Genomic DNA, 26,869 nt, shown 5'->3' with positions numbered 1-26,869 from the left:
GACTCATGGTAGCACTGGAAAAGTTACCCATACTTGTATCGCAGATCTTCAAGAGCCATCCTTACTAATTCTTCTCTTTCCCACAAGAGATGTTGTTTCTCTCTAATAGCATTTGAACTTGGTTAGTCCTGGAAGGTAGCCACCAATCAGTGCTTCCATGAAATCTATTGATGTAGTGCTGGCTACTAGTTGGACTAGTTTTGATGTAGATCTCGGTGAATGTTTTTTCATGAGTGATTATGGTAAATTCCCCATCCCCAGCAACATGAATCAACGTTTAACAAAGCTTTTGGGGTGGATTTTTTTTACATTAATTTAAAAAGGCAACTGCAGTCTCCTCAAATAGTATTTGCTTCAAAACTAGGTCTGACTTAACATTAGATGAATCACCAATGGGTTTTGCACTTCCTACACCATTAACTGTGAGGGGCATTCTTAACCTGTCTCCCTTACCAGATGTCCAATCAATAAGTTTATGTAAGCAGGGTGGATGCTCCACTCATGCCAGACTCCAACCTCAAGGAGTCAAGGCACTGGCCAGAGTTGTTTCTTCTCCTTTTCCCAGACCTTCAGTCATCCTAACCTCAGCTTAGTTAGACTCTAATGAGGAGTTCTGACAGAGATGTTCTTTATAGCTAACTGGCTGACAGGAGTGGGTGATAGGAACTACAATCAAGTTGATGGAGAAAGAAACAAAAAATCTCAAAAGACTTGGCCAAGGCTAAAAGGTTTGAGACTGGTGTCCTTATGTTGCACCTTGATGTTGACACAAGCTACTGTGTTCTCTGGCTAACTGGAGTCTTTCAAATAAGTTCTCTTATTCAGATTTTGATAGCCTAAGGACATTTGACTTACTGGATCAGCACTTTTCACTTGGCCTCCACAGTGAGGTACTTGGTGGAGAGGGTGGATGCTGCTACGACTTAAGCTACCATGAGATTTCTAGGTAGCACAGCTCTTACATGTCCCCACCAGTCCCTTAGCGTTCTTAGTTAATGAGGCTTCTACAGGTTTCTTTCCTCTTCAAATACCAAGGGCAAAAATCCTCTTAGGTCTCATGAAACTGCAGCTAGGAGATACATTCCATCCAGGCCTTTGACTGATTCCTAAGACCCAGCACTTAATGCTTGCCTTTTCATCTCATCATGGGTTGCAGAGCTATTCAGAAGTTTCCCTACAAGTGATGTAGCAAGAGATGAACCTCATGTCTTCCTACAAAACCAGCATTCTGTCAAGAAAATTAAATTTACAGCAAGCAATAAAAGAAAATAATCTCTAGGTTCATGAGCAGTAAGCCAGAGCAAATTTTTTACCCCCTGCAAATTTTTTACCCTCCCCAAAAAAATCTTTAAGGGTTAAATGATTGGATATTGAAAATTCTTATTGTATCAGTTTGTGAATGTTAAGTTTATATTCCTCCCTGGTGGGTACAGTTCTCTTAGGAATTAGAAATCATCCTAACTGTTTATGGCAGGTCACAAAGTTTGGATCTACTTGCCCTCTTCTTTCCACTGAAATTAAATCACATGGCTCCAACTCAGTATTTGTTAAACATCAGATTCTGGACCCTACTCTTTTTGCAGTAAGTCTGGACAACACAGGGTTTAATTTAATTATGTCCAAAAGGATACCTGTCCAGGTGAGGATTCAGCTTTTTTCTTCATGGAGCTGCTGACCGCAGGATTAAGCATATGTAAACTGAAGGGTTTGTATTAAGAAAGATTTTAGTTTTTAAAACTCACTTTTCTATACACAACAAAATATTCAAATAATTATTTTTCCTTTCAGCTTGATGTTCTTAAATCAAAACGACGTCTTTTGGATTCAACTCGGCTTTTAACTGAGGGTGTTGTTGGTGGCATGGTGGCTCAGAAAAAAATAGAGAAAACACAAGATTTGGACAAAGAAATATTGATACAGAAGGCTTTTAATAGGAAACAAAAGCTTCTGAAAAAAGAAAGTGAAAATACACCCCCTCAAGTAAATGGTAAAACTGGTCTCACAGAGAGTGCAGATACATTGGAAAACTATTCACAGCTAACACAACATGAGGTTCCTGAATTTATTAAAGACAGAAAAGGCTGGCCTTATTTTCAAGATGTCTTCATGATCTCAGCTCTTAAGGAATCAGGTGTTGATGATCTACGAAATTATCTTTTATCAAAAGCATATAGCTCTGCATGGCTCTTTAGTTCAGAGGTAGGCTGTCTGAATTTTAATGATATTAATGCTGAATTATATTTTTACCATATCTATAATCCTGTTCATGCGAGATGTGATAGTTTTTGTATTATTTATGATAGATGTTAAGGGGCTATCTAGTTTAGGAAGAGGAATAAAATTCTTTATTTTTCTATAAATACAGACCCATCAGTTTTCATATAGCCAGTACATGTGTCAGGGCAATTCTTAGACTCCAAGAACACCTTCACCTAGGCAAGTATGCATCTGGGACCCTCAGCACCCATGGTAGCATTATTCTTACCTTGTGTTGTGTGGACTTGCTACAAGAAAGGAGAGGTTGGGAGCTGGGGACTTCATGTACATTAACCCTTAAACGCCTACTGGATGTATCATACGTCGACTAAAATTGTCTGTTGGGTGCCGAGTGGACGTACCGTACATCGACTACAAAAAATTTCAACCTTCGGTCAACTTTGACTCGACCGAAATGGTAAAAAAACGCAATTGTAAGCTAAAACTCTTACATTCTAGTAATATTCAATCATGTACCTTCATTTTACAACAAATTGGAAGTCTCTAGCACAATATTTCGATTTATGGTGAATTTTTTAAAAAACTTTTTCTTACATGCCCTTGCATAACTCGGCCGAAAATTTCAGAAATTCTTTCGTCATTTTGTCGTAATTTTTGCACTGTTCTATATTAGCCGTTACATAAAGTTTTATATATGAAAATGTGTGCAATTTCATGTAAAATACAGCAAAATACAATCCATGGTTGTAGCTTTTATCAGTTTGGAAATATTTTCATATAAACCACGATAACTGCCAAAATTTCAACCTTCAGTCAACTTTGACTCAACCGAAATAGTAAAAAAACGCAATTGTAAGCTAAAACTCTTACATTCTAGTAATATTCAATCATTTACCTTCATTTTGCAACCAATTGGAAGTCTCTAGCACAATATTTCGATTATGGTGAATTTTTGAAAAAAACTTTTTCCTTACGTCCGTGCCAGAAATTCTTTCGTCACGTTGTAATGTTTGCTTCGTTTTATATTAGTCGTTACATAAAGTTTTATATATGGAAATGTGCGCAATTTCATGTAGAATACAACAGAAAATAACTCATGGTTGTAGCTTTTATCAGTTTTGAAATATTTTCATATAAATCACGATAACTGCCAAAATTTCAACCTTCGGTCAACTTTAACTCGACCGAAATGGTAAAAAAACACAGTTATAAGCTAAAACTCTTACATTCTAGTAATATTCAATCATGTACCTTCATTTTGCAACAAACTGGAAATCTCTAGCAACAATATTTCGATTTATGGTGAATTTCTGAAAAAAACTTTTTTTCCTTACGCCTGCGCCGCGATAACTCGGCAACATCTCAGAAATTCTTTCATCACGTTGTCTTAATGTTTGCATCGTTTTACATTAGTCGTTACATAAACTTTTATATATGAAAATGTGCGCAATTTCATGTAGAATACAACAGAAAATAGCTCATGGTTGTAGCTTTTATCAGTTTTGAAATATTTTCACATAAATCACGATAACTGCCAAAATTTCAACCTTTGGTCAACTTTAACTCGACCGAAATGGTAAAAAAACGCAATTGTAAGCTAAAACTCTTACATTCTAGTAATATTCAATCGTTTACCTTCATTTTGCAATAAATTGGAAGTCTCTAGCACAATATTTCGATTTATGGTGAATTTTTGAAAAAAACATTTTCCTTACGTCTGCGCGGTAACTCGGCCGAACATCTCAGAAATTCTTTTGTCACGTTGTTGTAATATTTTCACCGTTTTATATTAGTCATTACATAAAGTTTTATATATGAAAATGTGCGCAATTTCATGTACAATACAACAGACAATAACTCATGGTTGTAGCTTTTATCAGTTTTGAAATATTTTCATATAAATCACGATAAATAGAAAAAATTCAACTTTCAGTCAACTTTAACTCTACCAAAATGGTCGAAAACTGCAATTGTAAGCTAAAACACTTACAGTTTAGTAATATTCAATCAATTAGCTTCATTTTTCAACAAACAGGAAGTCTCTAGCACAATATTTCGATTTATGGTGAATTTTTGAAAAAAACATTTTTTTACGTCTGCGCGTTACGAATTCATGCATCATTTTGTGATAATATTTTCTCTGCGTTGCTTTGATCGTTTTACAATTTGTTATGTACCAAAATCATCACAATTTAGTGTACAATACCAAAAAAAACAAAATAACCCGTTAGCTTTAACCGTTTTGCTCACAGCGTGATTTGTATAAAATTATATATGAAAAATTTTCTTTTGTGCTATCATATATTTCAATATTTATATATGATAATGATATTTTTTTCATTTCTGATGGTTGCATACTAAACTTCAGGCAATGACAAAAAAAGGAGCCAAAAATGAACTCTTAATCTTTAAAACTAAGCGTGCTGTGATTTTTTGAAAAAAACTTTTTTTCCGCTTCGGCGCTAACTCACCAAACGCCGCCGGCATACGGGAGATGTTTTTGTAAATAGAGGCTCGGCGTTTAAGGGTTAATGGGTTTGTTTAAAGAAATAAATGTTGTTATTTAAACAAATTCAATTGTTTTATCACAAACCCATTTAATACAACAGCTTTGGTACCTATTTATGTGGGAGATTTTCTTCCTAATTTATGGTTAGACCAGACCAGGCCAATGAGGCAAGCAAACTTCTGAAGTGTGAATAAAGAGAAAATTATGAGATTCATTACCCAGTGCTAATAGGTCGTGAAATGGACTTGTTGGTAAGGTCATAAGTTTTGGGGAAAGTTATATGTAACAAAATCACTTATGCCAAATCAACAAAGCATGAGTGGTGTAAGGGAGTTATAGTGAGCGGTGTTATCTTTAACCCGTAAAAGGTCAGCCACATCATATGACATGTTGCAGAAGTCGTCCCACACAGGTTATCTATGTCATATGACGTTCTTAAGTTTTTAAATTTGCGCTCCTTCATAGCTCATTGTATGGATATAGTTTATGTTGGATGGGTACTTGGCAAACCTCCAGAAACACAACAGCACCTGAGGCTGCATGCAAGGTTGCCAGATTGGGCTAAAAATTGCAAATTGGGCTACTTTTTACACCTTTGGGCAACCAGATTTCACAATCTGCTACTTGTGACTTGGGCTCTTTTATTCGATTTGGGCTACTTCCATTTATTTTTTATCATAATAATAATAATAATAAATAATCACACCAATGGCCATACAATGCTCTTAGCCCCTTATTAGTCTTCATGGAGGAAGGTCGCGCTCTCAATCGAGAGGAGGTTGTGCTGGCCGCGCGCGCTCTCAATCCAGCCCGACTTTCTGCACGTCATTTCGCTCATACAATGCCAGTGCCACCAGATGCCAAAAAACAGAGTACAAAGGGCCTGCTATGTCAGCCAATATACAAATCGTCAACCACAGCAGAGAAAAGACACTCGCTTCCACTGCCGTGAATGTGAGACAGTATTCCAATATGCTTGGAACCATGTTTTGAAGAATATCATACTCTTCGAAATTTGTAAAAATGCTAGAAAAAAAAGAAGAAAATATAGTTTGTAAGTTGTACAGTATTACTGAATAGAATAGGAGACCAAAAAAGTGAAAATGGACAACAACAACTCGAGGATTATGTCCCAGTAGCCAGGTGGGGGATACGCCCCTAATACAAACTTCTGATTTTGGACCTTTAAACATGTGTCATATGCCTTTCTTTTGGGGCCATTTGGCAGTGTGCCTTTCTTTTGGGGCCATTTGGCACTGATTAAGCCAAAAAAATAATTTTAAATTTTTTGTCACCTGAGGGAATAAACCTTGTTTACAAGTATGTAACCCCTTGTGGGTTAAGGACTGTTCCAACCACAAACTCTTGACCAAAATATCAGCCCTTCCACTGCCCAGAAAGATAAGGAGCAAGTTGTTAAATACTGACAGACAAGTACTGGGTATGGTGCTAATCTGGTTTGTGCAATCATGGTGGAGTGCAGCAACAATAGTATTAATTATTGTAATCTTAAAGATTATTGTCATTATATTTATTAAAGAGCAATATACAAAGAACTATTGTATACTTATTTGTTCCTACACAAATACAAACCCTCGGTCTTTACATATGGATAACTTTTGGCAAAGGTGGAAAGTCCAGCCGTTAAACTTTTGCAAGGCAGTTATCATAACAGTTACCTAAGGTAGGGGTGGGAGTACCACCTACCCAACCAGTATGCATTCAATCTCTTCAGTTTCCTTTTGGCTGCACTTTCAATAAGACTTGCTTTTCTTCTCTGTCCTGCCATTCGGCCTTTTTCCTCTTGTTGTATATTTTACGTTTGTAATGTGAAGTATTGATTTGGATATATTGCAACATTTTTGTATTTTGATATATTAAGATATATGTTTTATTTCTGTGTCTTCAATGATATATTTACTTATTCATACTGTGTAGTAGGCTTAGGTGTGGAGTTTTTCTCCCTTAATATCATTGTTGTTTCTCAAAAACCCTCGTCTAGGTGTGTGTTTAATTATTGTCCTTTTTAGACACAATGCTTTATTCAAACTACACAATTTCTGGGAATGTGGTAGTGTTTTAGTCTTTCAGATGATGTGTAGATCAAGACTTTACAGGTTCGTGTTGCAGCCGATGGTTTCATGCAAGAATTTATCTTACTTAACATAGCAAGTTACCTCCACTCCCTCAGCACAAATGTTAATGGCTCAAGCTCTGTGGTTGCATTGGTCCCAACTACATGCTCAGGACCAGTCAGTTCAGAATTTACTATCTTGTCTCTTCCCCGTCTGGGGCGTGGGTGAGAGTCATACGGCTCACTCCCTTCCCTTAGATACAGGTATATTTCTTTTCCTTTCTCTCAGGGTGGGAGGTTTCTTCCATTCCTGAGGGGGAAGGCATATTACAGTAAACCCCCTGTATTCGCAGGCGATGCGAATACTTAAAACCCTTCAAAAAACACTGCCTATTTTGATAGCTCAAGCACACAAAAACTAAAAAAATGCTTATACCAGGTATTATCCTGCTTACGATGGGGTTAGGTTCCAAAAGAACCCATCGTTTGTTGGAAAAGATGTATCTCGAATATAGCCTAGCCTACACTAGGGTATTCAGTACCATGTATACATAATACATGGTAGCCTAGCCTGCACTATAAAGTATACTCTATACATATACAGTATAGTAATTATTAATTTCAGCTAATTCTGGAGGTTCATGCAGATTGACTTATGATAATTCAGCACAAAGAGAAACTGAATAACAAACAAGAACTAGCTTAGCCTACACTATGGTATATCGTATACATATACAGTAGCCTAGCCTACATTATACTGTACTCTATATTCACATATTAATAACGTATTATACAAATATCAACATAATGAATATGCATCTTTTCCATGGATCTTTTAAAATGTTTTGCTTTACTTCACTGTATCCAATAATATTGTATATATATTCTTGTATTGCTTTTGCATTATAAATTGCGATCATAGCAATCAGTGTTTTGGTTTGGAAATCAATTACGATGTAAGTTTATTTCACCATATTTAACTCAGCTCAGAGCACCTTTCTTGCTTCTAGTGAGTGTAAATGAATCTCTAGATACTTTATTTATATGGGGCAAGGTTATTTTTTGTTATACGAAGTGTTTTTAAGTTGAGATGTAACTTAAATACGTCTCGTTGTGAAATTAATTTAGTTATTTTTTTGTTAATAGATGAAGTGGTGTAGCTATTTTTTGTTAATAGATGAAGTGGTGTTGGCCGTTTGGGGCATGTTTGGTTTGTGAAAAAAAAAAAAATTTATTCTGTTCACTATTTTCACTTGATTTAATCATAATACAAGCTTTATGTACTTATCGTTTATTGGCATGAAAACAGCAGTAATATATGTTCTTTCATGCCCAGTAGCTTTGATTAAAATACTTTCTCTCCAATTTAACTATGGTCGGGTTTCATCCATGTTGCCGATGCATGATAATTTATAGTCGTTAGCAGCTTGAACATTGTTTTCTCAACTTCAGCTACAACTTGCAGCTTAAATTTAGTAGTACAGGCAGTTCCCGGTTTATGATGGGGTTCCGTTCCTACTCCGCGTCATAAGCCGAAAAATCGTTGAAAATCGTAAAAAATCCTAAGAAAATCTTACTTTAATGCTCTGTGTGTATTGAAAACGATGTAAACTGCATTTTTATTGAGTTTTTCATAAAAAACCTCCAAAGTTTTATTATTCTGCCGTTTTGTAGACATATTTCTTCTGTCGGATCGGCGTCGTAACCCTGGAACGTGTTGTAAACCGGAAAATAATTTCTGATGAATATATTTGAAAAGCATCATAACCTCGGAATGTCGTAAGCCGGACCCGTCGTAAGCCAGGGACTGCCTGTATATTTCCTTGCCGATCTTTTATCGATAGCAAATAATGGTATAATGTAAAAGTGTATCAGTCCCATTCTACTTAACGTTATTTGTAACGTAACTATGGTTATTGTTTACTACTGTACGATGGTTGACATAAAAGCAAAACGGCTGTTGTTATCCGATTCGGTTATAAGCAAATCAACAGTTTCTTGTTCAGTTGTTTATGGCTGTATGTATTTACGCAAGAGTATAACGTTACTAACAATACTTTTATCATTCTTTTTTACTGTTTTAACTCAAAGATGGGATAAAGAGATGAAGGAAAAGAAGGGATAAAGAGATGAAGGAAAAGAAGTTGGTCGATTGTGATTTGGTCTCTCTTGCTGCATGATTGTACTCTGCTGCCTGCAACCGCACGAAATTGAGGATTATCTTATGAATATTGTGGTATCAGTATCAATTGCTTATTCCATCGCAAAATCGAATTATCGTAAGGCTAATTATCGTAACTCGAGCACTACCTGGGTACCTGAGTATTTTAAGTTTTATCACAAAAAATGCATTTAGTCATGAAAATACAGTAATTAGTGAATATTTTCAGTGAAAAATACTGCGAATGGGCGAATTTTCTGCGAATAATGTGTATATTTGTTCCATAGAGAAATCCACGAATAGGCGAGTCAGCAAATCATGAGAACGCGAATACGGGGGGTTTACTGTATTTGTTTCTTTACAGGCCCTACAGGTCAGAACTTGTTTTGCCTCCCCCTGTCGTCTTCTTGCACGACAGTTGTCAGCCCTGCTGCTTGACTTGAAGTTAGACGGCGGCATGTTCCGCTCAGATCTTGGGAGCCCCTCTACATTCTCTTCGCTCTCCCAGTATTGTCACTATACCATCGGTGTACCTTGTCTAACTCCTTAGTACTGTGGTGGAAGTTTGGAACCAAACCAGATCTGATGGCAGTGTGTTCCCTTCAGAGCCTGGGAGCCCCATCTACGTGGTGACCTCCAGGGGTTGTTCCCCTCCTGGGTCGCTGGGGGCAACACCATTTTGTTGTTCTTCTTTTCTAGGCCCATATGCACAGTTTATGTGGTCATTCAGGGGTGCCAATCTTAGACGGACCGCTTCTCCGATGTAGCCTTCATCTGCTTCTGTGGCTTCTCATCTCCCTTCCGATGTTTTGCCATCCGATGCCCTTCACTTTGGTTGCCCTTTTGTCATACATATGAAATAAACTTCTATCACACAATTTTATTAGAATAAATTATTAAACCCACTCTTACAGAGTAATTTCTGCTTTGGAAAGAGTCGTCTGCTCCTGTGACATCACGGATGGGATTATGAAGTCATGGCTAGTTGTCTCAAGATTGTGTGTCTGGGAATGGACCTTCGACCTCGCTCAAGTGAAAGGCTGAGAAGAGAATGGGATGGCCTATGGCCATGCCACGTTGAAGCACCGTTTCCCGTCCGTTCACCACCTCATTCATTCTGTCAAGCGAAGAGCATTGATACAACTTCAATGAACATCTAGAATGGAGCGAATCACATCCACAACCATCTGAATCACGTCCCCGGCCCCTGAATTGCGTCCACAGTCGTCCAAATCACGGCCATGGCTGTGCGCAATCTATCAATGGCTGTGTGAGTCACAGCGACAACCATGATGGCCGTGTAAGTCACAACCACAGCTGTAGCAACAACCATGTACAAGTCATCAGCAGCATGTCTGTGCAGTGCCTTTCGATCATGTAGGTAACAGCCAGCATTCGAGGGCTGATGCACGTCCGTTTGCCCTCGTCTGTGGTCATGACTTTATCAAGTCCATCGGAGGATGTGACTCTTAACACGTCTGCGGACTTAACCCTTCACGATTCCTAGTACGTGACTCGTCAAGAGTGGGGAATGGTGGGAGCCCTTCATGTGAGAAGAGGTCTTCTGTTTCCAGTCTGGACCTATCTCTCTCTCTTTCTCTCCCTTTTCCTTATGGTGTTTACCATTGGAGGAAATGAAGAATAAGATTTTCTTTTTTCTTACAAAGTGGTTATTGATCTCATTCATGAGTTCAGTAATATTCATACAAAAATTTAGAAGATTAAATCCCCACCTGTGATTGCTCCTACTTCTGTTGAAGATCCTTTAAGCAAGAAAGGATTCGAGAACACCTCTGGATTTTTTTGGCTAAAAACAAATGAGGAAATATATCTTGTTCCTCAAGAACTTTGAGATTAGGTTTGGTGGCTTACTTAGCCTAGCCTAAGTAGTTGAGTTCTTAGCATAGCCTACCTAGTTTGAACCTGTTTTTATCAAACTTGCTCTTCAATATCCCGAAGCATGTTCTCCGGTTCGTGACTTCTACAAAAAGATGATTTTCCCACTCTTCAAGAGTTTGGATTGGGTTAGGTAGGTTAGGTATAATTCCCACCTTAGCCTACCCTTATCTATCCTAGTCTAATCAGACTTTTGCGACTTAATATCCTCATTCTTCTTGTGCCTTCAAGCATTAAGATCAGTCTTTATGCTTTACGTAACGTTTCTCTGAAACGGCACCATGGTGGTTCCTTAGTCAAGAAAAAGGTTGAGGGGTGTTGTTGTATCATCATAGGGTAGCTCCTCTCTTGAGTAGCATACTGAACTTATGTCATTGTAGGGGATCATCTCATAGGATGTCTCCTCTGTTGATGTACTGTACATTCCATTGACAGTACTAAGACATCTCCTCTGTCAATGGTGCGAAGTCTGTTGACAGTGCACAAGTTAGCAGTAGAATACTCAGCACATATATGCATAGATCATCTTGTCATAGGACATCCCCTGGGGTTATCCTATCATATTCTCTGTATACAGTGCTGATGAATGGGATTGCAAGTAGCATGCTCAACACAGACGTCAATCAGACACATTCCAGAATGAGGGATGTATGTCAGACAAGTTCCGTCACTGGAGTATATGCCCATGTACGGGTACAGGAGTTCCACTTCTTTGGCAACGTGAAGTGATTGAAGGTGCCTACTTTCCCTTATCAGTTTCTACTGCCAGACTGGTTTTAATACTGTTATAATGTTAAAGCTGGGGTCTTGCTAGATTAATGGGGTGTACTAGGATGATACGCAACTTACCTTAATTACCACAAAAATCTGGACTCTGGCCTTGAGGACAGATAAAAGTATAAACAACAAAATAAGGCTGAAGGCCTACTTCAAGAGGGGTGTGATTAGATAAACTCAGGGGTTTAACTTAATTCATTATATTTGCAAAAGAAAACACATCAGAAGAATGGGAGCGTAATTCTGGTGCAATAAGACAAGAGCAAATGATGGAGAATTTCCTGGAGGGAATAGAATGGGTTGCCTGCTTCAAGGGGAGTTGAAAACGAGGTAGTGGGGGCCGCTACGCACACAAGATAATACACAGATCCACAGCTGAATACTCCTAATCTGCAATCAAAACACTTATGGCCACTCAACCAAAACTAGCACTGTAATGAAGGAATCGAGGAATTGCACAGAAGATGCCTAGACTGAACCCGATTCCAGTGACTCGAATATCATACGATTACATTACACTTCTCGTAAATGCTTTGCAAATTAAGCAGCACAAAATACAAAAAGCAATACAGGTCTCACTGTAGGTATATTGCATTGTGAAAAGAAAGATAAATTCATTGAAGGCAAATAGGGAATGTGGCTGACGAAAAAACCTTAAATCCTGGTACTTTACCTTTCTTAGGAGCTGAATTTCTCTTCATATGAGGGCCAGTGAGAGGGAGGTCAAGTGAATTAGTTCATAACAAAAGTTACTTTTGATACTGCCAGTCACATGTTGAAAACAGGCAGTTTAATGGAGCAAGGGACGGATCTCCGTCTGTTGGGGCCGCCGATACAATTCTAAGATTTGGCTCACATGGAAGTGCGGGCAGCGTGGCTGCAATTTCAAGATGGCGGAACTCTCATGTTCAGCCCACCTGCTGACCTGCCTCGGGCGACGATTATTTCAGGTTGGGTCCACACCTGGAATTAAGGAATTTCCGACAGCACTTTGGACAAGAAAGAGGTTAAAGTGGTTTTCCCCCAAAAGGTAGTGATGAGAGAGGTTTTAGAGGCAAATTTGCCTACAGTGAATCATACTAAAGTAAATTAATTAATTTCTTAGTCCTTATTTCATTGGATTTATTACATGTAAGATGGCATGTGAGAGGATACTCTTGATAATACCAATATCGTGTATACAAGAGCACTATAGCAGAGTCCACCTAGTTTTGCAGCTAAGCTCCGCCTACTGCATACCAGTGATTGGCTAGCTCTCAAAGGGGGAATGACATCACACTAGTTAACAGTCCAAATGATTACCAGTACTGGATTTGACTCTGTTCAGTCATGTTAAGTTTCATGCATGAACCATTTTGTCTGTGCATCTTTTTTTTTTATCATGTGCAGCCTCAATACACAAGCATCTTGCTTTTTTTCTTTTAAAATTGGTGTTAGCCTAAATAAGCGATCCCACATAGACCACATTAATTGAAATGAAGCATAGATTTCTGCAGCCATGTCAGATGTTAATATCATTGAAAGATTAGGCGTACACGTCAATTTCTTATATTCTGAGACAATGACAGGGCATGGGCCTACACATCAATTTCTTATATTCTGAGGCAATGACAGGACATGGGCCTACACGTCAATTTCTTATATTTTGAGACAATGACAGGACATGGGCCTACATATCAATTTCTTGTATTCTGAGGCAATTATAGGGCATAGACCTACATGTCAATTTCTTATATTCTGAGGCAATGACAGGGCATAGACCTACACGTCACTTTCTTATATTCTGAGACAATGACAGGGCATTGACCTACATGTCAATTTCTTATATTCTGAGGCTATGACAGGGCATAGACCTACACGTCAATTTCTTATATTCTGAGGCAATGACAGGGCATGGACCTACACATCAATTTCTTGTATCCTGAGACAATGATAGGGTATGCGCCTACACGTCAATTTCTTATATGTTGAGACAATGACAGGGCAAGGGCCTACATGTCAGTTTCTTATATTCTGAGGCAGTGAAAGGGCATAGACCTACACATCAATTTTGTATATTCTGAGGCAATGATAGGACATAGGCCTACACATCAAATTCCTATATTTTGAGACATTGACAGGGCATCGGCCTACATGTCAATTTCTTATATTCTGAGACAATGACAGGGCATAGACTTACACGTCAAATTCTTATATTTTGAGACACTGACGGGGCATGGGCCTACACGGCAATTTCTCATATTCTGAGATAATGACAAGGCATGGGCCTACACATCAATTTCGTATATTTTGAGACAATGACAGGGCATGGGCCTACACAGCAATTTCTCATATTCTGAGATAATGACAGGGCATGGGCCTACACATCAATTTCTTATATTTTGAGACAATGACAGAGCATGGGCCTACACAGCATTTCTCATATTCTGAGATAATGACAGGGCATGGGCCTGTAAGGACTGGGTGTTGAGCGACATACTGGCTGGGTGTATACTGGTTTATTGGTAGTTCCTTACTGTGCTTTTTTTTACAGAATCTTCGAAGATGTTATTGATGCGTGTGAACGGTAAAGTAGCATCTACACACAGACAGATAAAACAGAGATAAAAGATTCAGACATCTGTGCTTGTCGGCAGACAAACAGACGGCGATATTGAGACACATAATAAACGTACGGTGTTAAAACATACATCAATGGAAAGGCCAGGAAATTCTACATATGGCTAATTGCATGAGATTCAAGACAGATAAAAGAATACAATGCAGTAGCATAACATATGTGAAATGGAGAGACGTTTGGCGTCTTCACAAACAGAAACACACACACAGTTTGATACAGAAGATTCGTTGGAACATTATGAGTACATGATTAGAATGCTTTCATGGCAATGCAAGTAGTGGTGATTGTACTTACATCAAGACAACAATGCTTAGGGAGAAACAGACGGAAATATTGTATGGTTGAAATCGCGTTCCTGTAGAGAAAGAAAACGAGACGCTCCTTTTTTGTCCTGTCCACTCCGATGGATGACGATTGATGAACACAGTGTCGGGCTCTTACAAATACTCTCCCCCAAGACGTGGGTAACGTCTGATTAATCGGCTCGGCTTCTGAGACGACTGCTCAGACAGAGGGAGTGGTGTGGTTGTGTTTGGAAGAGACGGCGTCGGGGCGACGGGCTCTTACAGTACTCCCCCCCAAAGCGAGGCATCGATGCGGAAATTGTCTTGCCGACAATTGTAGTTGGCTCGAAGGGCTTGGACTAGGGGCGGGTAGGAGGCTGAAGGACAGTGCCAGCCGGCAGGAGCTCGAGGAGGACAGGAGCGGGTTGAAGGGTGACGTTGGATGATCCTTCGGTGGCCGGCTCGAGGGCTGAAGGATGACGGTGGCTGATCCTTGGTAGCCAGCTCGAGAGGGGTGGCAGCAGGCTGAAGGATGACGTTGGCTGGTCCTTCGTTGGTCAGCTCATCCATTACGAGTGCGGGGGCGGCTTCAGGTTTCCTGGAGGGGGCATCCAGGGCTCCAGTGGTGGGGTGGGTCATCTCGGAGGGTCGGACTTCTACTGAGAACTCAGGAGTGGTGGGAAGCAGCGAGGCAGCGAAGGGTCTGTCAGCGCGTGGGTCGTCATCTTCGGTCGGCCGGGTCCTTCAGGTCACTCGGGGATCACCAGTGCAAGGACTGGGTGTTGAGCGACATACTGGCTGGGTGTATACTGGTTTATTGGTAGTTCCTTTCTAGGCTTTTCGTACAGAATCTTCGAAAATGTTATTGACGCGTGCGAGCGGTAAAGTAGTGTCTACACACAGACAGGTAAAACAGAGATAAAAGATTCAGACATCTGTGTTTGTCAGCAGACAAACAGACGGCGATATTGAGACACATAAACTGACGGTGTTAAAACATACATCAATGGAAAGGCCAGGAAATTCTACATATGGCTAATTGCATGAGATTCAAGACAGATAAATGAATACAATGCAGTAGCATAACATATGTGAAATGGAGAGACGTTTGGCATCTTCACAAACAGAAACATACACACAGTTTGATACAGAAGATTCGTTGGAACAATATGAGTACATGATTAGAATGCTTGCATGGCAATGCAAGTAGTGGTGATTGTACATACATCAAGGCAACAATGCTTAGGGAGAAACATACGGAAATATTGTATGGTTGAAATCGCGTTCCTGTAGAGAAAGAAAACGAGACGCTCCCGTTTTGTCCTGTCCACTCCGATGGATGACGATTGGCGAACACACGAGCACACACGTGTTTGGAAGAGACAGCGTCGAGGCTCTTACAGGCCTACACATCAATTTCTTATATTCTGAGACAGTGACAGGGCATAGGCGTACACATCTGATTCTTATATTTTGAGACACTGACAGGGCATGGGCCTACACAGCAATTTCTTATATTCTGAGATAATGACAGGGCATGGGCCTTCACATCAATTTCTTATATTCTGAGACAATGACAGGGCATAGGCGTACACATCAGATTCTTATATTTTGAGACAGTGACAGGGCATCGACCTACACGTCAATTTCTTATCGCAAATAGTTTTCTACCCATGTCTGTTGGAAATAGAGTAGCTTTTAATTAATATATGCATATATAATATATATGCATAAAGTGGAATGTACACGTATAAGCAAGTGCACATACACGTACATGCTTGGATGGCCATAGTAATTGTAATACCACTTATACTACAGAAAATAAAAGTAAAACTTGTGTTTACATAGCCGATGGCACTCACAGATCAATCATAGGACTGCCTCAGCCTTACACACAACTATCAGACTGCTCTCAGTGAACTATATTGAAAATATATTTACAAAAGGGATAACAAATTATATTACTGTCATGAGTGAATATAAGGCTGCTGTAGCATTTCTATGAAAATGAAGGCTATGGTAGGAAGGCATCATATGATACTTAATGAAATAAAAAAAAATTATAGCTGAAAAAGTTATGCATGAGATGATCCAAACCAGTCTGCAGGTAGCCCATGATTCATTTGCTTTTGGGGGATATTGCATATTACCCTGTTGGACAAAAGGACACATAAGAGTCAGTAATTCTCTCTCTCTCTCTCTCTGTTGTTAGGAGAATATTCTAGCGTAGACTATATTCATAAAGATCTCGATTACTTTTAATTAAAACAAATTTCTAAATTTCAATTAACAAGAGTAGGCAGATCATTCTTTACATCAGTATTTTATGAATGGGTCTATGTTTATTCTGCAATGTTAGGTTACCATATGAAAATTTTTCGAGGACACTACAAGCACCATAACAGCAGCAACAAAAACAAGAATAACCACAACAAGAACCATGATAAGACGGCTGAATATAAGACAGGCCTGTAATCCAAACGTCATAAAGACATAGAACATTAAAGGTCTATGTGATTTTTTATGGTCCTGTTATTTCGAAAGGAGATAATGTCCTTAAGAAAGTTCTCAGCAAATTATATCCAATATGACTTGTATAGCCTATCATACCGTAACTTTAAGTTAAACATAGGCATATTCTGGTTTTGTACAGTACAGTCACTGCTTGTCATCCCTCCGAATGTGTAAACGATTGCAATGAAATCGATTTTGTGACTATTAAAATGTAGTAAAAATTCCTAAAATCAATATGAAATACCAGTCTGCATAGCTCTGAGAAAATCTTTGAGTTAACTTTAGAATGGTGAACACGCCTGACAATATCAGACGGTAATTATCATTGTCCAGTGATTCAAATGCACCTATTCGAATGCAGACATTCCCTGTGTCACCTCCGTATTCAGGTGGACCTCATTTTCTAAACACAACATTGCAGCATCGTGGAACACTTCTGACTTCATTCACATTTTCCCTTTTTTTACCATTTTCAGGGAGATGAGTATTATGATTTTATTTCAGGGGATAATATAACGTTTCCTTTTGATAATCAGCAGAACGTATTTTAGCTCAGTAAAACAACAATTACAAAATAAGTGAAGATGAAAAGAACCACAGATTAGTCAACTTTTCGAAACCATTGCCAACCAATCAACTTCAAGGAATGGTTGTGACATAATCAGTGGGTGAGTCTTAGCTGCAAAGCATGGTGGACTTTGCTGTAGTCTTTAGAGGACTGATCTCCTTATATTTGAGAAGAACTTTTATGTTCATGGAACTTTGAACAATGTTTCTTAGCTATGCTAAACCACTTTCACTTCCGGTATCGATGAGATCTTACCGATAAAAGGACAGTGGAATTGATCAAGACACTGATCTCTTTCTTTTCTAGTTGCTTTCTTCTCTACTGAGATAGTTAAGAAGATAAATCTTATCAGAAGTATTCCAACTTTTATATAACATTTGTTTTGTACACAAATGTGTCTTTCAGTGGCATACCCTTCCTCTCTCTAGCTAAATGGGAAAGGAATGATATCAGGCATGTATTAATAGATACCTTAGTTTCTTGTCTGAACAGATATATCTATCAACTGATCTGGAGACTTAAGTTCTAAAAATTATTTTCAAAGAAGGGTGTCTGAGGCTCCTGTGAGGAGTGCGGAGATGTAGGCAGTAATTGCTGCTTACAATCCTCAGCATGATAACGACGACACCACGATACAAACATGGTCCCCAAAGGTCATAGTGTCCTTCCATGTCAGTCTGCGACAGCGGTAGTACTCGGACAGATAGAAGTACTTTCGGTACGATGGCCAACAAGGAATCAAAAGCGAGATGGATGAAATGTCAACACTTTTTCTCTGAAATCAAGCAAAAGGATGGTTAATCTTGACTTCCGGTTCTCACTCAACCTCAAAAGATTGATCATACTCTTTCTTCTCTCGATTTCCTATTGTTGGCTCTGTTCTGATCTGCTTATTCTAAATATTCGAAGGTGGTCAGTTTGATTCATCATTTTCCTTCGTTAGCTTCGAACTTCCTGAGAAACGATGGCAAAGGGATCCTTTCTCTAGCTAGGGAACGGATCAACCGAGCGTACCGTGAAACTTCCTACTGGACATCAGTACTTTTCAGGTAAAATTGCTAGAGGGCAGATTCATCCATATGTCCGTCACATTTAGAAAGGACATGTAGTTCAAGTACTAGAATAGAATGTATTTGTGAAATTCACATGCATGTTCTCTTACCTTGGAGTGTTGACCATAGGCTAAGATATCATTTCTCTGCCTAGGGGAATGACCTTCCAAATGTACCCTGCAGTTTCCTGGTGGTCATCCTTGGTGGTTGCTCAAGAAATCATGTAGTTGACCCAGCTCTTAAGGACAGGTTGCATCTTGCCTAAGGTGTGTGGCTACAAAGAGAAGGTGTGGGCGGGAGTGGCTTTCTACCTTCCTCCTGTTTTCCGTCCTCTTCCATTGGACAGAGGAAGAATGAGCAAGCTGTCACGAGCTGGACTGGCGTGCACGCAGGTGATCTGCATGACTGAGTATCCTGTCTATAATCCAGTTTTGTTTCAATTAAGAATTGCGTTTCTTACCTTCTCTCTAGCAAGGAGAGTGAAGGACTGACTATGGGCAAGCCAGTTGATTATTTTTAGCTACATAGTTTTCGACATTGTGGGTTCGTTCATACCTTTCGAACCAAGGGTTTTCTCATACTTTCCTTGTATTCGAAGTGCCCAGAAGTCTGGCAGTTGAACATCACACATGTTCAACAGATCAGAGGTATGGTATTCCTTCCTTTGCTCTTTCATGACCAGGAGAATACCAGGTGAGCCGAACTACCAGTCAGTTCAGAGAATTATGTGGAATCCTCCCTCCAATAGTAAGTCTCCATATGTAAAGACCAAGGGATAGTATTCGTGTAGGAACAAATGACAAATTTTTCATTAATTTGTATTTTTCCTAACAAACAAACCTGAGATCTTTACATTAAAGGCCCACCTCTTACCACCCCCCATTCTTTTACCTGGGCCAAAGGTAAACTGAAGAGATTGAATACATACGGTTGGGTGGGCAGTACCCCCACCCCTACCTTAGGTAACTGTTACCATAACCACCTTGCAAAAGTTTAACAGCCAGACTTTCCAGCTTCACCAAAGATTATCCATATGTAAAGATCTCAGGTTTGTATGCTAGGAAAAATACAAATTAATTAAAAATTTGTCATTTTTCCTGTAAAGTACTCGGCAGTGTATGTGGAAATCCACTATTTCCTAAAAGTTAACGTACATTTGCAGGATGCACTTATGCAATGGAATGTAAGTCTATCATAGTAATCAGTGGGTCTATATTTCAGCAGTAGTCTCTTGTTGACAGGTTGTAACAGATCAGAACCCAGAAGAAATAGCTTTGATGACAGTCAGGGAAAAGTTCTTAGAAACCTTCAAGAATGAAATACCTTACACAGTCAAATTTGATATTGAGCTCTGGGATGTTTCAGAATCAGGTAAGAAAAGTTGACTAGTTCTGATGAGCAAAAAATCATCTTTTTATTGATAAGTGTTTGAAATGACAGCTGTGGCATTTAAAACTGCTCTATTGCCATCTCTAAAACTGCTGTCTTACCTGCATTTAAACATGTAGACATAACATGTGGAATACAGTGGCACCTCAACTTATAGACCATGGGGCATCTGCTCTTCCCAATAAGGTTGTCATATAACCTATTTGATACAGTACCCTAGAGCTAACTTATAGAGCTTATAGTGAACAGCAATTACATATAAAGTAATACCCTATCCTAACCAGTATTCTGTAATTATCATTCAATTTAAATCAATTTATTTATCATCTAATTTCAGAGATACGTGTAAAGAATAAATTGCTTTTAAACATACATTACAGTGCTGCAAAGTTTAGGTTAACGAATGCACAGCTAATTACAATAGTTCTGTCTACTTTGCTTACAATATATGTATGAAATTCACAAAAATCTTACATTATAAAAAAAAAAAAGACTATAAACATCTTTGTGTTTTAACATAAAAATTATGAAACTTCATTTAGTGTGCCCCCTTGCTAGTACAGCAATTTTTTTTAAATTTATTTAATGTAGTATAGCACTGTACCTATTACATTAAGGCAATATTACATACTGTATGTATATTTATCTGTCTGTGTATGCTTGCATGTGTATACACACACAAGCATCTTTTTCAGTGTATACTGTGTGTGTATAAGTATATTTAAGCATTGCATTAAATATACACACATATACACTGAAAAAGTTTTGTGTACGTATGCACATGCAAGTATACACAGGCAGAAAAATCTATGTACATTATGTAATATTACCTTTCTGTAATTTAACAAAATTTCTGTACTAGCAGGGGGGGGCCACACTAAGTGAAGTGTTTAGTAGTTTTTATGTTAAAACAGACACAAAGATGTTTATAGTATTTTTTTATTTTGTAAGATTTTTGTGATATTTGTTAGCCTAAACTTTACAGCAGTGTATTATACGTTTAGAAGCAATTTTCTCTTTATTTGTATCTCTGAAGTTAGTCAAATAAATTAATACTTTAAACTGAATGATAATTACAAAATACTGGCTAGGATAGGCTTTTACTTTATATGTGATTGCTGTTCACTATAAGCTGTGTGAGTTGGCTCTAGGGTACTGTATCAAATAGGCTATATGACAATCTTATTGGGAAGGGCAGATGCCCCAAGGTCTTTAAGTTGAGGTGCCACTGTATTCCACATGTTATGTCTACATGTTTAAATGCAGGGAAGACAGCAGTTTTAGAGTTGGCAGTAAAGCATTTTTAAATTCCACAGCTGTCATTTCAAACACTTATCAATAAACTACACACTCGCTATGGCACTTTTCCCCCCACCTCTCTCTCTCTGTTTATATATACACTTACTGTGTCACTCCCCACCCCAACTTCTCTCTCTCTCTCTCAGTATTTTTATTGAGAGTTATTCAGTGCTGTACAGTATTGTACTTTGTAGTGTAATGTATTGTTACATATATTTTTCAGTGTGTATTGTATGTACATGTGCACATTGCATTAAGATAAACTACACACTTACTGTATGTCTGCTGGCCTTTCCATCTCCCCATCAATATTTTATTATTTTTTATAAAGAATAACAGAGAGAGAGAGAGAGAGAGAGAGTGGGGGGGGGGGCAGGCAAACACCAAATTCTTTACCAAAATGTCTTTTGGCAGAGAGGGAGAGAGAGTGGCTTTTTACCTAAAAGCAGCATGCACATACATATGCAGGCTGAAAAAATATATACTGTAACTACAGTATCATGTACAAAACTGTTCTGCACTGAAGGAGAGGCACCACATATGTGTGTAGTGCTTGGTAATGTAATGCCCTTGCATGTATAGACAGGTAATGGGGCCCATTTGTACATAATACAGTAAACTGTGATGTTTCAGACTCAAGGGGTATGGAAGTGGTAAGCTGAGGTACTCCCACTTCTTTTAACCATAGATCGTGGAATTTCAGAGCACAAGCTCACACAATGAAAGAGTAAAGCATTCAGCAGTAAGTTTAAAACATTCATGTAAGAAGCTGTTTTCCTACGTTTGATTAACAATGATTTGCAGTAGTGTGATTTCCTGTACAGGTACAGTATATTACACTGGATTTAAGCAAACATCTCAGAATTTCTGAGCAAGTGATTTCCAGATGATCAGAGTAACACTTACCCTTTTAAAAAGACCCTTTTTTAATTGTAAATTTAACACTGTACAGCAGGTACTTTACATTGTCAATGTATATTGAACACTTTAGTTATAACTTTCAACCCTAGGAGAAAAAATAATTGCACATAGTTTATCTGCATAGCCAGAAATGCAAAAATACAATGCAGTATAATTTTTTTTTGTTTTCCGGGTTTTGGCGATACATCTGGTAAGTAAGAGAATCCAATAACTTGAGGTGCCAGTGTACCAGTGTAATGTGGAATATTCTCGTTAGCCAATTTTGGATATTTCTGTTGATTTTTGCTTTGGCTTAAGCTCATGATTTTTTGCCTTACTGGGTGTATTTTATAGAATTATGAATGCTTCTCAAGTTTTGCTTGTTGTCAATATTGATATGCTAAAAGTTCTTGTGAAACTTAAATTTCTTTGTACAGATAGAGATATAATAAATCAATTTATATTACTGTATGTGCAAGGCAATAGAGATATTATTTAAACTACAAAATGCTTTGCTCTATCATTTTCCAGAGCTGATGAACATAAGTGTGCAAGTGCGCTGCAGAAGAAAAGGATTAACACAATTTATAGTAGGGTCTGGAGGATTTCGTATTGCTAATGTTATAAGAGAAGCTGAGGAAGAACTTTGTAGAACATTTCGCACTCGGGTGTGCTTGAAAATAAATGTTGTATATGATGCTTCAATGAAAAAAAAATCTTACTAATATATGTAATGTTGTAAATAAAATAATTTTTTATTAAATGGGCTTTTAACTTAACTTTACCATAGACAACTTGACCCCTTGGAGTTAATTGTTTGCATCAAGATAATCTAAAGCATAAGCAACATAACCCCTCAGAGCTGGCTGTCATGTGTAAGACAATAAGATCTATAATATTGCAGCACTGTAGATCACTATCATCAATTTCCATTCAGCTTTTCTACATAATATGAATAAAAATAACTTAATACTAGCTATGTTTATCAGCCAATAAGCACGGATAAGAAGTAGGAAATATCCGTATGCAACTGGTTATTCTTGAAAGTGATTTTCCCCATTTGAATAACTTAACTTACCACATATAAAGCCCACTGCAGATTGTTTTAAAGGTTCTATGCTCCCTCCCTTCAGCCCCAGTTGTATTGGCTTTATTGCTTTCTGCATTTTTACTTCTCAATCCTTTCCCTTGGGTCTCCTCCTTCTAAGGTGTCCACCTTTGTAATCGTACCCTTGATTTAAATTTTATCACTCAATCAAGAGTAATTCCTTTGGGTAAGCCTGTTAAAGTAGATAAATATGACTTTTGGTTTTATTAAACTTATTTTATATTACTGTAGCAATATTGACCTTTACAATTAACTAGGACCAAAATTCAGTTTGTGATTTCACATGAAAATCCATTTAACCTTTAAGCACATTTCAAGCAAATGGCCAGTTGAAAAGTTGATAGCAAAATGCCCATGGCACTTAAGTTAACTTTGTCAACCCTTGGCTGCTATTACTGCACAATCCTTTATTCACATTGTTTCTGAAAAATGTATAACACATTTCTCTGGATGAAACTTTGATCTGTCACCTGCAAGAATAATAATGCACAATTTTTGAGGCTTCAAAATGTTGAATAAATTGGGACATCAAAGGAATTTCTGAAAAATGTTTAGTTTACAATAGCAACTTGGTAACAATTTTATAATGAGAAAAGTTCACTTCTAAGCATGTCACTTATTACTGTATAACTTGATGCCTTTGAGAGCTAGTTATTGAGCTACTAGTAAAGAAATTTATCAATTTTGATATTCTTATATCACCAATGAAAATTTTCACTCTAAAATTAGCCAGCTCTGTGAACTCTTATTTTGATAAATTGTTCGGAAAAGTGAGTTAGTGATTGTGTTATGAATGTCATTTTAGAAACCAGGAAATAACTGTAGTGGGCTTTAATAACAGTTATTAATCAATAAAAGTTTAGTGAAATTTTAATTTCTGGAAAGCAAAATTAGTTTTTATACAAGCCCATTACTAATACTGGTCATTTCACAAGTTAACTAAATGTCCCAGACACGAATTCTCTAAAGAAAGAAGTACTGTAGATGCATTCCGTATGTTATTAACAGGTCCACTGCTGCTTGGCTGGCAACCTAGTTCATTCTTTGTATAGTTGCACCTTTGACAAGAAACATGGGGCAGGGATGACATCAAAATTTGTGTAATTAATGGATTTGTATGAAAAAATTAGAATTGCTTGCAAAAAATTGCCTTTATTTCACGAACAACCCACAGTGCCTGAACCTCTGTTTAGGCAGGGAGGAATCACAGTGTGCTTGACATTAGAGGCAAAAAGCAATTCTAATCCACAAGATTTGGCAGTTTTGTCTAAGTGCTAGAATCCCGATGAAGAGTAAATAAGTCTTTGGAAAATACACATACCACACTAATAGACCTATCTGGGGCTAAGACTCAAGAGTTGTATGTTATCATGACATACTTTTTAGCAATCCACCCATGCAAAGAAACTTACTCATCATGTGTGACACAGAGGCTGATAACCCCAGACATCTCCATTGTCTAGTTAGTTAGTTAGTTATAAATGATTTGTTTAACCAGACCTCTGAACTCTTTTAGGGTTCTTCTCGGGCTGGGACTCCATTGTCTAGGATGCCATAACAAGGTAATGAGAAGAATGTGATGATGAAAGGTCTAATAGCCTATAACCCTCCCAAGAAAGAGGAATACCTTGTCCTGCTACTACCACAAGACCCAGACAATTACAACTTTAACCACTTAAGGTTTACCTCTCTTAAAATAAAAACTGGCTGACATCAGTTGTTAACTCCACAAACCCACCATAAGACTACATTAAGTTACTGTAAGTGTTGGAAAAGAACGTCTAGACTCAATGCTGTTATGAATTAGTCATCTATGCACTTGCAAGACAAATTTTTGTTCCTGTGCACCCATATTGCTACGGGAAACTGAAGAATGAAGAACCTTTGCTGTGTACAGGCTATTCCAAAGCAAAGTGCCTTAAATTTGAACACCTTTCCTACCCAGAAAAACTGAAGATACTGACTTCTTAGAATCTGGGTGCAGAGCATAAAAAATATGCATCCTTGAGGTCCAAAGATGTTATGTGTTCCTTATTCAGATGGCTTAACAAACAAAGAAAAACGTCTTAATTCTAAAAGAAGTCTGGAGGGTATTTGAGGTGTTGGTTCATCAGTGAGATCAATAATGGGATGCTAACCCCCTTTTACCTTGGGAACTGTAAATATGCGGCTGTAAAAAGATGAGGAGCCATATACAACTTCCTTTACTACATCTGTGCTCCATTAATGGTCCACCAGGTTGCCAGTCTCAGACTCTGTGAAGGGATGAACACTTTTAAAGTTGAATAGTACATGTAATCACTAATCTCTCACAGCGCTGGATAACACAATTCAAAAATTTCCAGAGCCACATCTTTCCTCTTCAACAGGGAACTGCCAACATGACGATAATTATGCAAAGCACATGAACTGAAGATCTGCCCAATGAGGGTACACTTCTCCTGGCCTTGGATATTTTTCAACTGTGTAGTCCATAAGAAAAGAATGCTGGTTGCCTTAAAGCCCATTCTTGCCAACTGGCAAAAACAAGAAATTCTCCTGTGTAACTTTTAAGGTTAAAAGTTTAGAGCATAAAGCAATTTGAAACCTTATGAAATCTCCAGTCTCATTTCTGGATGTAGAAGGTCAAAGAAGTTAGGTTTGGCATACTTCCTGCAAATAGATGTTTGAAGGTTGAGGTGGCACTGCCCAACCTTACTGGTGACTGGTGGTTGGTCTGATACTGAGAACACCTCTTGTGGCGTACATCACCCCTCAGGATTCAAGATGTCATTACTACAATCCACTTTAGCTTCTCGGCGAAGGTGTCCTCATCCTGCTCAACCACTGGACTTTCTGGGGAATCTAGAGCAGCAGCCAGGTGGATTTCATGCAAGTCAGTCAAATTTAACTTTCTTTGCTGGAGTGGAGGGAGGGACTTCTGTCAGATGACACCATGTCAGCTTGTCACTCCAAACTGAAAGAGGTGGATGTAGTCCATGTCATGGGCTTGCCAATATGCTATGGAGCTTTTACAACATTGGCCACTGAAAGCCTGTGTTTATTGTAGTGAACATCCTTTACAGCTTAGAAGAGAGGAACTGTGCTGCACAACTAAAAAGTTAACTAAAGAATACAATATATAAGATTCTTAGGGAATATAACTTAGATAGGTTTGGTGCAAGATCCTCCAAACCTTTCCAAAAGTGACAGAGAAGTTTGATGATGAAAGAATTCAACATCAAAAAAATTATGTGAGGCCACCATTCATTCCACCATGGATGATATCAGAAATCTTGTGTTGCTCAAAAAATATCAATACAAAGCAGCAGTCAGAAGAAGCCACCAGAACTCCAAAATGGATGGTAAAGTTGGCTACACTGCCGTATCTGAAACTGATGGACAAAAGGCAAAAATACATTATTGCACATCAGTCTACTTAGTAAAGATGACAGCTACTGTTCAAGTTTTGGGCCTAGCACACCACTCGAAACACGGTTTTGTAATAAGTTCAGACAATGG

The 26,869-nt window shown here is 38.3% G+C and overlaps 1 protein-coding gene across 2 annotated transcripts in view; it reads left to right on the top strand.

Moving 5' to 3' along the window:
* The window catches only part of LOC136855498 (GTPase Era, mitochondrial), a 73,627-nt gene extending 50,604 nt beyond the window's left edge, over positions 1–23,023 (top strand). For both annotated transcript variants that reach the window (XM_067132587.1, XM_067132598.1), the window contains exons 6-8: positions 1,789–2,199; positions 19,914–20,043; positions 22,792–23,023. In XM_067132587.1, coding sequence (XP_066988688.1) covers positions 1,789–2,199; positions 19,914–20,043; positions 22,792–22,985 — 735 coding nt within the window. In that variant the 3' untranslated portion in view covers positions 22,986–23,023. The remainder of the gene's footprint in view (positions 1–1,788; positions 2,200–19,913; positions 20,044–22,791) is intronic.
* Positions 23,024–26,869: the final 3,846 nt, after the last annotated feature.

The sequence above is a fragment of the Macrobrachium rosenbergii genome, chromosome 3 (assembly GCF_040412425.1).
Source record: "Macrobrachium rosenbergii isolate ZJJX-2024 chromosome 3, ASM4041242v1, whole genome shotgun sequence".
In the NCBI taxonomy this organism is placed as follows: Eukaryota; Metazoa; Arthropoda; class Malacostraca; order Decapoda; family Palaemonidae; genus Macrobrachium; species Macrobrachium rosenbergii.
This window is presented reverse-complemented; position numbering and strand designations above follow the sequence as displayed.